The sequence below is a fragment of the Haplochromis burtoni genome, unplaced genomic scaffold (genome assembly GCF_018398535.1).
Source record: "Haplochromis burtoni strain Fernald_Lab_line unplaced genomic scaffold, NCSU_Asbu1 Contig_261, whole genome shotgun sequence".
Taxonomy (NCBI): Eukaryota; Metazoa; Chordata; class Actinopteri; order Cichliformes; family Cichlidae; genus Haplochromis; species Haplochromis burtoni.
The window spans coordinates 21,279-36,578 of record NW_024582622.1 but is presented as its reverse complement, the minus strand read 5'-3'; the positions used below and the strand labels follow the sequence as shown (position 1 = coordinate 36,578).

Genomic DNA, 15,300 nt, shown 5'->3' with positions numbered 1-15,300 from the left:
GAGGTGACAGTGGAGGTGACAGTAGAGGTGACAGTGGAGGTGACAGTGGAGGTGACAGTGGAGGTGACAGTGGAGGTGTCAGTGGAGGTGTCAGTGGAGGTGACAGTAGAGGTGTCAGTGGAGGTGTTTAACACATGTTTATGGCTGTTCAGCATAAATATGCAAACCAATGGCTGGTGTGTGCTTTTCAGCATGTGGAGAGGTACAACCGAGTCCTTACAGCCATCCTCTGTTTTTCGCCTCCACTGAGAACGTCCATCCAGTCCTGGACAGTATCCCAGCTGCCCTCCCGGTCCAGGATGTGACCCAGCTGAACATTATCCAGGTATTCCTTCAGCACCTGTACACAAATATAGAGTCATACACACATACACAGTGGCAGTGTGGAGGAAGTCTGCAGTGTCGTACCTGATCAGAGATGCCTTTCCTTTTTTGTTCTTCATGGGTGTCGGGGTAAATGACTTGGTCCCTCAGAGAACCCAGAGTCATGTAGGGTCTCTGGACAGAAACAGAGGAGGACTTGTGCATTAATGCTGTGCTTTCCAAGCTGACCCTTAAACGTGTCGTGGGTAACATCTCCGCAGAGACCTACACTCCAAACAGTATTTGGGCATGAAATGAGCATCTACTGAAGAATCGCTCAGACCTGTGTTTACACACTAGCATGCTCCTGGTGAACAGGGAGGTTGTGAAAAGTGCAGGAAGCCAGTGAGACTCTGGAGTAGTCTATAAATAAACTCTGACAGTGTTGTGTTTTATCCCGTCTCATTTTTAGAGACCATCTTCCTCAAACTGCATCAGAGTTAAAGTAAAGCTCACACATCGCCTCCTGAAGACTCACCTGTGGGACGTAGAAAAGCTTCCCCCTCTCAGGTTTTGTCAGATGCCCACCAAACAGAGGCCACAGCTAAAACACAACCAAATAAATCCACATCATAAAAGTAAAACCAGCTTGAGATGAAACTGATTACTGATGGTGCAGCCCTACCTCTCCCAGCACCCTGAACAGGGAGCTCTTCCCACAGCCGTTGGGTCCACACACAAGAACATTAGTGCCAGACTTCACCTTCAGAAAAGAGAGAACAGCGTCTACACAACGTCCCATTGAACATCAGACACAGGGACAAAGCTATCTGAGCCCCGGCTGATCTCAGGTAGACAGCATCACACATACATGCAGCCATGAAAAGTTTGAACTGTGTCAGCACACCACTGAGTGAAATAAGTATTTGATCCTGAAACATGTCATAGTACTCGATGGAGATGAGGTAATGCATGCACACTTTACTTCAAACGTAAGATTTCTGATCAGGATGTCTCCATTGGGTGTTGCTAGGGGAGTATTCTCAAATCTGCAGAGAGGAAAACATAAATCACACTCGATATCGCACTAAAGCACAAAGTGAAACCACACAAGCAGCACATACTTGATGAGGTTGTCTTTGTTAATAATTTGACCACTGCCCGGGACCAGTTTCTCTGCAGCATCTCCTTCTAAACACAGCGGAAAAACAAATGATGATGGCAGCTGTCGCAAATCCACTTCACAGTACATCAGGAGTCATGCGTACCCTTCTCCTGCTGGGACACCATGGTGCGCTCGTATTTGCCAGCATTAAGGTCCTTGAGCACCTTCATCAGTTCAACGATACGAGCCGTGAACCTGTCGGGGGCACAATTCAACACATCCTCAGTGAACAGCACACCAGCTACACAACCCAGACAGCCAGCGCTCATCATGCCAGTGCTGTAGGACATTATTATCCATTTAAAGATGAGCAGTCAAATCTAAGCTCTAAGGAAATATTGGCTCACTCACTGCGCACTCACCCTGAGAGCCGGCTCATCTCCCGGCCAGCCAGAACAATCCTGCCCAGGGCCTGGGACATTCTCAGCAGCATCCTGCCGCTCTGGTAGTAGTCCTACGAACATCAATCAGTCAAACCTCAAAGCCCAAACATTACTACAGCAGTTTGTTAAAGCTGCGCTCCTGCTGCACGTCCCGACTGCAGCATAAACATACAGTTAAAAAAGCATTAAATCTACGTGTGAAAACTAATTATGCTGGACGTCTAACATGAGGACTGAAGGGACGCCACATCGTTGGACAGACATGAAAATGATCAGGACACCCTGAAAAATCAAATCAATCATGGACCCTTTCACAGATCTGGAATCAGTCGGCACGGAGCTCCCGGACAGTCGGAGGCGGAGCCTGGCAGCAGACAGACTGAAGCACGGAGCCATTTAAAGGCAACACTTCATCCTCAGATACTCCACTGTTGCCACAGGAGGCTGGACACACCAGTGGGAATCCCCATTCCATGATCCATATATAACTCCGCTCTGAGAGTCAACAGCATCGCAGCATAGTGTGCAATATAATTGCATGCTGCATGTCCCCTCTTTGCTGTGATCAGTGTTAGAGTTGGTGCTCTAAAGTGTAATGCATCACACATATTGCACAGAAGTGTTTACTTTACTTTCCTGTTTGTTACATAATGACCTGAAACGCATCCTTACCATTGAATAGAAAGCCACAGGTCTGCAGTGCCACACTACACATGGCACCAGAACACTTTTTATGCCCGATACCACAAATTTGGATATCTGCCGATACCTAAATTAATCTGATATACTGTCTTTTTTATAAACATCTTGCTGCATTTTGTATAAGTTCATACTCAAGTTTTTAAAAACAAGAGACTGAAGCTACTCTGTTATACACAGAATACACTGCAGCCAAAACATCTTATAGTTCAGCAACACTGATCAATCTAATAAAGTTAAACCTGCACCATCCTCCCTATTCTGGTATTTTAAAGAGTACTTAGCAGAAATATTAAACTAACTAACAGGGTCGCCAACTTATAGCAACAATATCAGGTAACCACCGTCCACCTCACAATGCTTAATCGACATAATCAACTTTAATTTAAGGCACATGCAAAACCAAAGCACAGAAATCAATTTTTCTACAATATCTGTGGATTCAACATCGTTCTTCAACAGAACTGCACAGATGGTTCCCAAAGTACTGTAGCTTACTAGAGTATATTAGACGTAATAGTTCCTATATACAGTAATGGACTTCTATACATTTAAGCCGATCACCACTTTGTAAGATTCGTTGTATTTTTACTCAGTTGTATATAGCATTCGTATTCTATTTTTATCTTATTGTATATTTTTATTCTATTTTATTCTACTGTATATAGTATATTATTTTATTCTATTCTGTACAGCTGTGTACTGTATTTATTCTTATTGTATTCTAATTTTTGCCTCATAACTTTTGCACTGTCCACTTCATGCTGTGACAAAACAAATTTCCCACGTGTGGGACTAATAAAGGTTATCTTATCTTATCTTATAATTATTTAATAAAAGCGAGACATTTTAAATGAGAATAAGAAAGAAAAGTATTTCCTTGTGCCCCCCTCTCCCTGTTAATGCCACGATCCCACGATCACCTGACCCAAACTCAACGTAACACCTGTTCGTTCGGTCTGATGCTGCCAGGTTACACCTCAGGCTGTACCTCCTGCTGCCACAGTACTATCAGAGGACAAAGTCAAGGTTGTTCTAGCGATGCTGACAGAAGCTACAGTTCATTATTACATTTGTAATCTAGATCATCGCGGCTTTAACAAATGTCAGGATTTATAAAGTACTCTTTCAGACGCATGTTAAGTTACAGTACAGCTCCGCTCACCTCCAGCAGCTCCGAGTGTGTGCTGTGTGTGTGCCGTGGATGGGAAAGGTTCAGGAACGGCCGGCTAACCACCAGATATCCCACCACGGTGGCCAGATCTGTAAAGGAACAGCACGTGCACACACAGGACGACGCTTTATGTTGTTGGGGTGAACGTGATGAAAATGGCTTCATTCTGTCAGTTACAGGCTGTTACTGATGCTCGCTGGAGGACTGGACGAGGAGCACGTCAGCAAAACAGCTACTTACACTTAGCAATTATACTGTCCACGACGCCCATAGAGAACCGGAAGAAGATGAAGTCATGCAGGTGGTCCACCTGGAAGGACAGTCTGGATTACACTCCCATATTCACTCTAGTTACCAGGAACTGGACATTTCTCCTGCTTTACTGGTTTCATCCTTCAAAAGCAAAATGTTTGCATCTTCTAAGTTTCTCTACATGAGTACTTACTGAGGTCAAGCACAGTCCCTCAGCCTGGGTAACCCAGGGCCACTCACCAGTTTCTGGAAAACGCTATGAATGGTCTGTTTTTCCCTCTTGTTCCCATTGTAGAAGGCAATCTCCTCACTGATGAGAAGATGCATCGTTAACAAACACGCCAGGCCTGCACAGTAACAGACGAGTGGCTGACAGGCTTACCTGTTGGTGATGAGGCGAGAGTTCACGTAGCGGTACTCGCCCTCGTAACGCTGCTCAGTCACGGTCATCTTGCCTACTGGCCTCCTTAATCTGGTCAGGAACAGCCCTGAGATCAGCAGGTAGACCATCATGCTGGCTGGACCCTAGGTGATGATGAATACAGAGACAGCAGCACACCTGAGCTTAAGATGTGCCCGCGGCAACAATGAGAAGACGTAACAGATGTAAGGAGGCGGACCCTCACTGGAGGAAATATCCTGGTCAAAAACGACTTCGACAGTCCTTTGATTGAGTAGAAATACTTCAGTAGTATTGGAGGCCACCTGAACTCTGGTTAGACACGTTTATTTTGGCACAACACAGTAGCACAACCTCGGGATTGTTTGAGTTCAGAAGGAGAACTTTAGGTGTTTATGTTGGACCAGACAGCGATCGACCCACCGACCTTCAGCCATCGCAGGCTTTGGACCAAGCTCTGTCCTCCAACGCACATATTAAAGAAACATGCACACTGACAGACGCCTAAAGAAGGGAAGGCCAGAAGCGTCTTTGTGGAAGCACACAATGGGAGCTGTGGTAACGCACAACAGTCATACTGTGGAAGAAAGCTGTGTGAGCACACATGTACACAGAGGGCTTCAAGCAGCAGCTCTCCTCTTGTTGGACAGCTTGATGCAGATGTCAGGGTGATTTGTAGCAGAGGGAAAGACAGGAAGCGTTTCATGATGAGGAGGAAGGTGATTTCTGCTGACTCAGGAGTCCTGCTACAACCAGCCCAGACAAGCCTACAGCTGACAGTGCTGATCACACAGACCTGAGAACCAACAGGAATCATTGTACTCGTTCCATCCCAAAATAAAGACATTTCTTGGAAACTTGCTTACCTGGGCACCGATGGCACTTGTCAGTTTGAAGATGTACAGGCCAATATCTAACAGAGGCTGCAGGACACAAACAGGAAAGAGTTAGACACAGGGAAACGCCACAGCAGGCCTCATGAGTCCAGAGCTGCTGCATAGACACCAAACAGAAGGTGACGCAAACATGTCCCGCACAGAAAGCCCCGCCCACGTGGTAGAGGGCGGCCCCACCACTGGGGCAGGGCAATATGGCCAAAAATATTTATCACCATATATTTGAAAATGTGCGATAACGATATAACTGCCGCCAGACAAAATACTTTTTCACTTGAACAAGCAGCTGTTTTATGTGCAGCTGTACAACAGCTTAACCAAAAGGCATTTCCAGTGGAAACTGGCCGACATATCCTCAGCATGTTTAACATCCACACTAGCTAAAGAGCTGCTTTGCAGTGTGCCCAATAAATAAGTCAAACATGTCTTTTTTGGGATTATAAGAAAACCAAACTTGACTCGTTCTTCTTGCTTCCTGCACTTCGTACCATCGATTCATTAATGTTGAATTCTCTCACAGCTGCTCTGTTCTCATGATCGACTGCGCCACTGATAGACTTTAATAAAATCCACTTCATGCACATGTCTTAACAGGAGCCATTTGGGCTCCTTATGCACACAATACTGTAATATTATGTTGAAGCACAGTGCGTATCACTCCACCAGGCTCCAGTCTGCGGCTTCGTAGCTTAGCAAAGTGTGTGAATGTGTGTGTGAATGGGTGAATGACTGAATGTAGTGTAAAGCGCTTTGGGGTCCTATGGACTAGAAAAGCGCTATACAAATGCGGGCCATTTACCATTTACCAAAGTTGTACTGAAACATTTTGACATGAGCGCCGTGGACATAAAATCGGTTTGAGCTCAGTAAGCACAACCAGAATTCATACATAAGGCGCGCTGTCGATTTTTGAGAAAATCAAAGGATTGATTTTAAGTGTGGCTTCCTTTGTGAAAAAGACGGTAATAACGACGGCCGCTTGCATGTTCTACAAAAAAAAGTGCTTCGGTGCCTATGTGACGGACAGGAACTCAGCCAGCTCTGCACATTATACTGGTATCACAGTGAACGGTGTGATGTGGCCCAGTCCTCCCACCACTGCACCCTCAGCCTCCTGGTAACCACACCTCTGCTATCCATTTCAAAGCCCAGGCGACGATCTTGTTAAATTATTGCAGTCAGAGGTTTTTACTACATATATCCATGATATCAGTTTGACTCTACGGTGTCACCTTGCTCTCCATCCACCCGCCCCACGGGGTGATGATACTCTGATGTGTACAGTGGATTGACATCCCACTGTGGCCGAATTACACCTGCATGATGGGGGAGTGCAGCTGATTGATCATTAACATGTATGGGAGTACCTTGCTGACGTTGGAGTACAGATCCACCACACTGTTGCAGAACTTCTCCACATCCTGTGTCAGCAGCTGGTCTGCGTTGGCTACACGGTTGTCCAAGTTTCCCATTTTGTAGTAAGTGTAACCTCTGAAGAAGCAGGAAACAGAGTGCAGCAATCACACAACAGCTCTAATCACTACGAGTCGGGTCAGAGTCCCTGTGATGGAAAAGAGGCTGACGCTGTTTGCTTTGGCTCTCCTCAGTTACATCTGCAGGGTCAAAGTTCAGTAGTGCCGAGCTGATAGTAGCAAACAAGAGAACGCTGCAGCCACACAGGCCTGGCTTACATGCATTTGAACAACATGCTCCAGGTGTTCAGTGACCACAGGCACACAGAGGCTTCAACACCACAGCCGACTGACACCGTCTCACATCTGCTCCCCAGATTTAGCAAAGAAAGCCACTCGTTTCACTGAAGTTTAAATACAGCAGCCTAACCCTGCTGCTGTCAGCGTCTCACATGCACTGAAGGTGAAACCCTCTGCACACGACGAGCACAGCATCACTGGTGTACTTACTGCAGGTACTGGTTGTAGAGATGCTGGGTTAGCCTCTCACGAAACCTCAGCTTCAGCTCATTCAGACCAAACTTCAGGAAGTTGTTCACCAAGGATATCTGGAAACAGCCAGTCAGACATTCAAAGAAAGCTCCCAGGAGAACAGCGTGCAGGAACACAGCTCGAGGTGATGAAAGCCATGCAAACTACAGACAATCAGCCATGCTCAGTTTGTCAGTGTGATAATTACACCAGTTTCTGTGCCATGAAAAGCAGTCAGTCACACAGTCAGTCACACAGTTAGCCAAGCAGATCATGCTAGTGTGATGATGGGATGTGGGAGCATGAAATCAGCGTGGGTGTCACAAACCTCAGGACTCCAGAGTTCACACTTACAATTGGCATGAATTCAATAAACTTCAACAAGCAGATCTTGAAATCTTTAGTCGAACGACCAATAATTGCACTGCAAACCACAACAAGAACAAAGATGAGCAAACAAAGCCAAGGTCAGAGACAAACACTGAAGCTTGCTGTGTGCAATTTATGATGTGACACAAACAGGACGGTGGATCCTGACACGGAGCAACACTGGAACACTATTCAATCTATGCATTTCCATGTTATTAGCTGCTGTGCACAGAGGCCCGACTCTGAGGCGTCACTGGGCCACGTGTAAACTGCATTTGTTACATACATTACAAAGATTTGTCAGATCCACCTAATCGCACAGAAAAATAATAAAATATGGCAGCCCAAACCCAAGTGCAGTGTGTGCTCGTAATTCAACATCTGCAGCAATATCAAATCTATAATCAACAGTAGTTCAGTCTGCTCTCAAGCAGCTTCGACTCCGGGATCAGAGCGTGACGGTCTCCACCGTGAAGACATGGATCAAAGCACATCTGGGTCCCGCCCAGCTCTCTCTCTCCTGGGTTTCTGACATTTGCAGAGTGCACACAGAACAAGTCTGCGTTTGAAAAACTCTCAGCTTCAGGCGCTTCTCAACAATGCAGCGCCTTTCACTGCTCCTACAAAGATGCAGCACTCGTATGCAGCGCTTTGTGTGGGTCAGGGTCATGTGACACGCGAAACGGCGCACACAGTCTCTGAAGCAGAACAAGTTCATACTACACGCCACGTCTGACCAGCAGCAGGTCGAGCCAGCTGATCCAGAGCCAGCGGCCGGAGTAACGAGCACACACTGAACAGCATTCCAGTGAACCTGTGCCAAGATGCTACACGTCCCCATGACGACCACAGGTCAGCGTTGTACCTCACAGACCGCACACAAAGCAGATGTTAGAGCTACCATGTTAATGGCTTCTTCTAACACAGCACTTGTTGACAGTTACCCCTGGTATGACTGACATGTAGGAACAAAAGTGCGTGTTGAACACACAGCTGTCTCTGCTTATAATACCACTGTGAAGAACCAAAACACAGTCATCAGTTCCTGTAAAGACAGCAAAATCCATGTTACATTTTCAAACTTTCATTGTGTGAGCAGCAGCAGAGAAAGCCGGGAACGCCCCTGCTTCGGCCTGGTAGGGTATCAACATCGCCGACGCTGCGACCACACACTGCCCCGCCCCCCACTCTAGTGATTTATCACCGTCTCATCTTTGTGTCGTCTGATTTACTCCTGTAACACAAAGAAACGTCGTAAACACTGAAGCCTGACCTTTCGATCATGGTCCCGTTCTGGATCATCCACACGTCACAGTAGGTTCTGGCCACCAGCATGGCAGCAATAAACATCAGGTAGCCAGCCTGTGGAGGAGAGGGGAGACAGCGCCCACAGACTGGTTAGTGTGTAAAAGACTGCAGATGTTTATGGTCCTACCTTTGACTCTGCTCGTATCTAATGAACTGATGAGATAAGACCAGACCAGGAGCAGCCATGTGGCGGCGACCTTGACTTGTGGAGTTATTGTCTCTGTGTCAAAGGGCTCTGCTGCAATCACAGCAACGCTGTGGAAACTGTTTTCCAGTATCTTTCAACCATTACCAGACTCAATGTTTATGGTTGGCCCAGTCATCACTGGTCAAATAGGTGAAAGGCCTCAGTGATTAGGGCTGTCACAAAACTAGAATCACAATTTAATAGGCGGCATCACCGGCCGTCTGCTGTGCTGACCAGCTAGCAGGTGTGTTCACTTACATCTTCAACGAGTCCCTGGCGAAGTCTGTGGTCCCCACATGCTTCAAAAGATCCACCATCATCCCTGTGCCCAAGAACAGCAAACCCTCATCCCTGAACGATTACCGGCCAGTTGCACTGACCTCGGTAGTAATGAAGGTGTTTGAGAGGCTGCTGAAGAACATCATCTCCTCCTCCATCCCAGACACCACAGATCCGCTGCAGTTCGCCTACAGATCCAACAGATCCACAGAGGATGCCATCGCCCACGTCCTACACACCACTCTCAGCCACGTGGACAAGAAACAGGGTAACTATGTGCGAATGCTGTTTGTTGATTACAGTTCAGCGTTTAACACAATAGTGCCCTGCAGACTGTTCACAAAGCTGAGGGATCTGGGACTTAACAGCCGTCTGTGTGCATGGGTGTTGGACTTCCTCACTGGCAGAACTCAGGTGGTGAGGGTGGGCAGGTGCTTCTCCAACAGCATCACCATCAACACAGGAGCACCTCAGGGATGTGTCCTCTCGCCACTGCTCTACTCCCTCTACACTTCAGACTGTGTGGCCACCCATGGCTCCAACACCATTGTGAAGTTTGCTGACGACACAGTGGTGTTGGGTGCCATCTCCAACAACGATGAGGCGGCCTACATGGATGAAGTGAAGAATCTGGCATCGTGGTGCCAGGACAACCACCTCCAGCTGAACGTCGGCAAGACCAAGGAGCTGGTGGTGGACTTCAGAAGGGGTCAGCACAGAGACTACAAGCCCATTATCATCAATGGAGCTCCAGTGGAGAGGGTGCAGTCCTTCAAGTATCTTGGTGTCCACATCTCCTCAGACCTGACATGGGCTGCCCACATTCAGGTCCAGACCAAAAAGGCTAGGCAGCGCCTGTATCACCTACGACAACTGAGGAAGTTCAGGGTCTCTCCAAAGATCCTCAGGATTTTCTATACAGGCGCTGTGGAGAGCATCCTCACACAGAACATGACATCGTGGTTTGGGAACAGCTGTGTGAAGGACCAAAAAGCTCTCCAGAGAGTGATCCGTACAGCAGAACGCTGCTGCAGGATTGCTCTCCCCCCGCTTCAGGACACCTACACCAGGAGATGCCGGACTAGAGCAGCGCAGATACTGAAGGACCCGTCCCATCCTGGCAACAAACTGTTCCAACTTCTGCAATCTGGTAGAAGGTTCCGCATCTTCCGGGCAAGGACAGAGAGACTCAAGAGGAGCTTCTATCCCCAAGCCATCCGTGCCCTAAACACACACACCCGCCCTCTCACATCATCTATAATTGACTGAGACAGGACTCTTCCAGACACTAAACCAAGGCACAATGTACATTTCAAATTCCTTTAATTTTAAATATGTTTATATTGTCTATCCTGTAAAATAGTCAGATGTCTATTCATATTAATGTACAGAATTCACCTGCTTGCTGCTACTACTGCACATTCACCCAATGTATATACTATATATATATATAATATATATATATATATATATATATATATATATATATATGTGTAAATAATAATAATAATAATGGATTGGATTTATATTCAAAGCGCTTTACAATACCACTATTCATTCACTCTCACATTCACACACTGGTGGAGGCAAGCTACAGTTGTAGCCACAGCTGCCCTGGGGCAGACTGACAGAAGCGAGGCTGCCATATCGCGCCATCGGCCCCTCTGGCCAACACCAGTAGGCAAGTAGGGTAAAGTGTCTTGCCCAAGGACACAACGACCAGGACAGAGAGCCCAGGGATCGAACCGGTGACCTTCCGGTTACAGATGCGATTCCCAACCCCCTGAGCCACGTACATATATATATACATATATAATGTTCTTCCTCTACACCCCCCCCCAATTTTTTTGCACATGTCGAGGAGCGTGTCAGGCTACATTTCACTGTGTGTTATACTTGTATAACTATGCATGTGACAAATAAAGAACCTTGAACCTTGAACCTAATACCAATAACCACGAAAATGTCAGAGAGCAGCCAATCGAACACCACGGGCACCAGTACGTTTCAATGGGAGGACTGGCAACAGGTGCCTTCAACATAATGCTGACCAGAAGGAAGCAAAGATGAAGAGCTGGTATCACTACGACCTTATCATCAGGTCATTACTGTCAGAGTACCATATTCATACACCTGCTGTGTTCATTTCACTGACAATGATGTGAACACAGTAACCTCACTGTGACACGACCCAAAGCAACCTGCTGATCCGGAACTTTCCGGAGCCACGTACGCTTTGTACTCTGGGAGGTACTACAGATATGTGAGGGTCTGTACTGGCTCTTCTGCTAGTTTCTAGAATAAAGGATGCAATGTGTACACCATGCATGAAGCCTTCAAACGCAACATCCATGTAAGGGCCGCGATCAGAAGAAATGTGCAGCATGTCTACACCGGCATGATGAACTGTCCACTGGCCTGGAGTCGAACCAAAGCACCTATATGAAGAGAGCAGTGAGTGCAGGCGGTCGCTGGTTCGAGTCCACTCTTACCTCCATGCAGAAAACGCGAGGCACCAAGACCCGGAGGATCCGGAGGATCCGGAGGAAGAAAACTTTGTCCACAGCTGCGCGATCTTTTTTGCCATCCTTCTGCATGAAGAGGTTCAGACAAGAATTAAATGCACCAAACTAAGTATTATGTAGACTTTGGACACTCCGCTCAGGGTGTTTCAACATACCTGCGTGTTCAGCACCAGGTCTGAGCTTCCTCTGAAAAACAGGGCATTAAACGATAAACACGCTGGTAACTGTGGCCTCCGCTGCCATCCTGTAGCATGAGGCCCGTTTACAGGACTCACACACGGGACTACAGCCTCAGCCTTCACCGCCTCAGAGAGACCTCTTTCCCACAACATTCACCACGTCACCTGCCAGCGGGGTTAATGCTGTCGTGGCTGACAGATAACTACACACTAGCTTATTAGATTATACACACACAACTTTGGCTGACAGTACAACACTACTGAGAAAGAAACAGTAGAAAACACCAAGTCACAGACTTCCCAGTCATGGGTGTGCGACAGTGTGTCGGGAACACGTTATTTCTGTTCGTGTTGGGATGTATGCCGAAACAAGAGGACCCCGAAGAGCACAGAGAAAACGCGCCTGCTTAGAAAGGAGCCTCGGGAGCACCGAGCAGCGGCAGGTCGCCTGTCAGCTGCTAGCCGCTCCTCAGTAGCATGACTGTCGCTGACAACCAGCTGCTGAGCGACACACAGCAGCCGCTTACCTGTTTGACTTGGTCCGCTTCCTGTGCTTCAGCAGCACGAACACAAACAAAATGCTGCCCGCTATGGAGGAGTTCCTAGCTGTCAGATATTTACTGAAACCCGCCATGACTGGGACACAACGACCGGCCTGCGCTCCACGGTCTTTCGGACGAAGTCTTCTTCTTCTGTATCGGCGGCTGACAACGACTATAGAGATGCATTACTGCCCCCTACCTGTGGCTGCAATAATAATAACAACAATATTATTAATTTTATTATTATTATTATTATTATTATTATTTTATTATTATTATTATTGATTATTATTATTATTATTATTATTATTATATTAATAATAAAATAATAATAATATAATAAAATTATTTTTTATGTAATATGAATAATAATAGGCAGCACGGTGGCACGGTGGTTAGCACTGTTGCCGCACAGCAAGAAGGTCCTGAGTTCAATTCCAACATCAGGCCGGGGTCTTTCTGTGTGGAGTTTGCATGTTCTCCCCGTGTTTGCGTGGGTTCTCTCCGGGTACTCCGGCTTCCTCCCACCGTCCAAAGACATGCAGCTTGTGGGGATAGGTTAATTGGATAATCCAAATTGCCACTAGGTGTGAATGTGCGAGTGAATGTGAGTGTGAATGGTTGTCTGTCCCTTGTGTGTTAGCCCTGCGACAGACTGGCGACCTGTCCAGGGTGTACCCCGCCTCTCGCCCTATGACAGCTGGGATAGGCTCCAGCGCCCCCCGCGACCCTGAGAAGCGAATGGATGGATGGATAATAATAATAATAATAATAATAACAGCAATAATAATAATAATAATAATAACAGCAATAATAATAATAATAGCAATAATAATAATAATAATAGTAAATTATCATTATTATTATTTATCTATTTTTACTTTGACGCGTCAAGTACAAATGCATATAGGAATGGATGAACTGCCAAAGAGATGAGTAACAATGAATGAAAACAGTCACTGAATAAATGTACATACAAAAAACAAATCATCATATCTAAATGTCTATGCAAAAAATAAGCATGTGAACGCAGTGTAATATTAAATCAAAGCTGCACTTACTTTACAATAGCATGTGTTGTTTTTGTGGTTAAGTCATTTTAAAGTACCTGTAAAGTTCTTTTTATATAGAAGTTAAATTCTAACTTAAATTAGCTCAATTAGTTTAAGATGTAACCCAGCTTTAGACATAATAATCAATGATGGTGATAATGAGGTAGCTCTTCTGCCTTAAGCCATGTGCTTGGCCAGAGGTTGTTTGGTTTCCTTGATGTATAAAACAGGACAATCATCCTGGCACTTACTGGTGTATTACTACTCTAATAGTGTATTACTAATCTGTGCCGGGGGACTGTGGGTGGACTGCTTTTTGGCGTAGCATGTTTTGGGGTTAAAAGCCATAAAAACCTGGTCTTTAGAGAAGGTATGTGTCAGTTGTTCTAACAGTACTGACACATAACCAATCATTAAAGTGTTTCATTTACACAGCAGTGTAACTGGGCCCTATGCAGTGAAGTGAGTCTGGCATACTCAGGGTTTCTGTTTGTTATCTAAGTTCACTTACCCAACACTGGTGATCAGGACAAACAGCCACACAAAGCCTGTTATTAACTTGGTCAGCTAACCCACGGTTTCCCCTGGGGTTTCTGTCCTACAGTCTAATAAAGCAAATATGGGATTCTCTACAGTAACAGGAACTGTGCACGTTTCTGAGCAATGCATGCAGTTCCACTCAGCAGTTTTAGTGCTGTAGACCTGCACATATAAAGGGTATTCCCCCCAGGACTGAGTCTCTATCACACTTAAAACAAGCTGCAAATAAAATGTTCTCTCAGCTTAAAGGGTTTGAAAATAGAAACATAGGCTAAATCTATCTACAAATCTGACATGAGGTCAGTGTAGGTCCATCAAGGACCACGATCCGTATAGAACAACAAATTGTTGTAAAAATGTTTTGTCCCCAACAGGAAAAACAATCAAAGAATAAACTTGCATCTTTGTGATATAAAGAGCTCTTACATTCTTCTAATAATATCACAAATGTGAAGGCCACGTATTTTATCCAAACAGCAAGAGAATTCAGAAGTTTTATTTGACACAATCAGAAACATTGTCACGTCTGCACGTCCTGCTCCAACTGTTCAGTCAAATAAAGAGTGTGAAACCTTTCTGTGTTAATGAGACCCATAATATCAAGAACATATTAGCTGCTCATCACTCTTTGCACCAACCTCTTGTTAGGATGCCTGGGTCGTTGGCCCAGGGTTTTTGAGTTTATTATATTTATCATTTCTAGTCTTTGGTTTCTTTGAGTTCTGTCTTATGGTTTATGTCTCTGTGTTCTCTAGTTGCTCTGTCTCCCCTGTCAGCTGTATCCCCTTGTCAAGTTCACGTCTCTGTGTTATGTTTCCTGTTTTACTTTGAAAGTCTGTCTCATATAAGTGTGCCTGGTTTTGCTTCCCCTGTCTCGTTAGGCCTGATTTGCCCCAGCTGTGTTTCCCTCCTGTTACCCATTCCCTGATGGCGCCCTCTGTGCATTTAAGCCCTGTGTGTCTGTGTGTCTGTGTTGTGACTTACCCTCATTTATGCTGTGTGTTCTGTCTGCCTACTCATGTAAGTTTATTTGGCGTTTTGGCAGTGATGGGCAGATGAAGCTTCATGAAGCTCTGAAGCTTTTCATCCAATTGGTTCACCTCA

At 45.8% G+C, this 15,300-nt stretch overlaps 1 protein-coding gene across 3 annotated transcripts in view; it reads right to left on the bottom strand.

Annotated features, from left to right (window-relative positions):
• abcd3a (ATP-binding cassette, sub-family D (ALD), member 3a) overlaps positions 1–12,764 on the bottom strand; it is a 26,882-nt gene extending 14,118 nt beyond the window's left edge. Inside the window, exons 1-20 of one of the 3 annotated variants that reach the window (XM_014339085.2) lie at positions 12,590–12,764; positions 12,039–12,069; positions 11,851–11,949; positions 8,858–8,946; positions 7,570–7,639; positions 7,195–7,292; positions 6,640–6,763; positions 5,243–5,299; positions 4,359–4,501; positions 4,217–4,286; positions 3,965–4,034; positions 3,716–3,813; positions 1,831–1,922; positions 1,572–1,663; positions 1,428–1,494; positions 1,289–1,352; positions 989–1,066; positions 842–907; positions 409–498; positions 221–340 (exon numbers count right to left, since the gene is read on the bottom strand). In XM_014339085.2, the coding sequence (XP_014194571.1) occupies positions 221–340; positions 409–498; positions 842–907; positions 989–1,066; positions 1,289–1,352; positions 1,428–1,494; positions 1,572–1,663; positions 1,831–1,922; positions 3,716–3,813; positions 3,965–4,034; positions 4,217–4,286; positions 4,359–4,501; positions 5,243–5,299; positions 6,640–6,763; positions 7,195–7,292; positions 7,570–7,639; positions 8,858–8,946; positions 11,851–11,949; positions 12,039–12,069; positions 12,590–12,696 (1,725 nt within the window). In that variant the 5' untranslated portion in view covers positions 12,697–12,764. The other 2 variants (XM_014339084.2, XM_014339083.2) reach the window with 2 other exon arrangements.
• Positions 12,765–15,300: the final 2,536 nt, after the last annotated feature.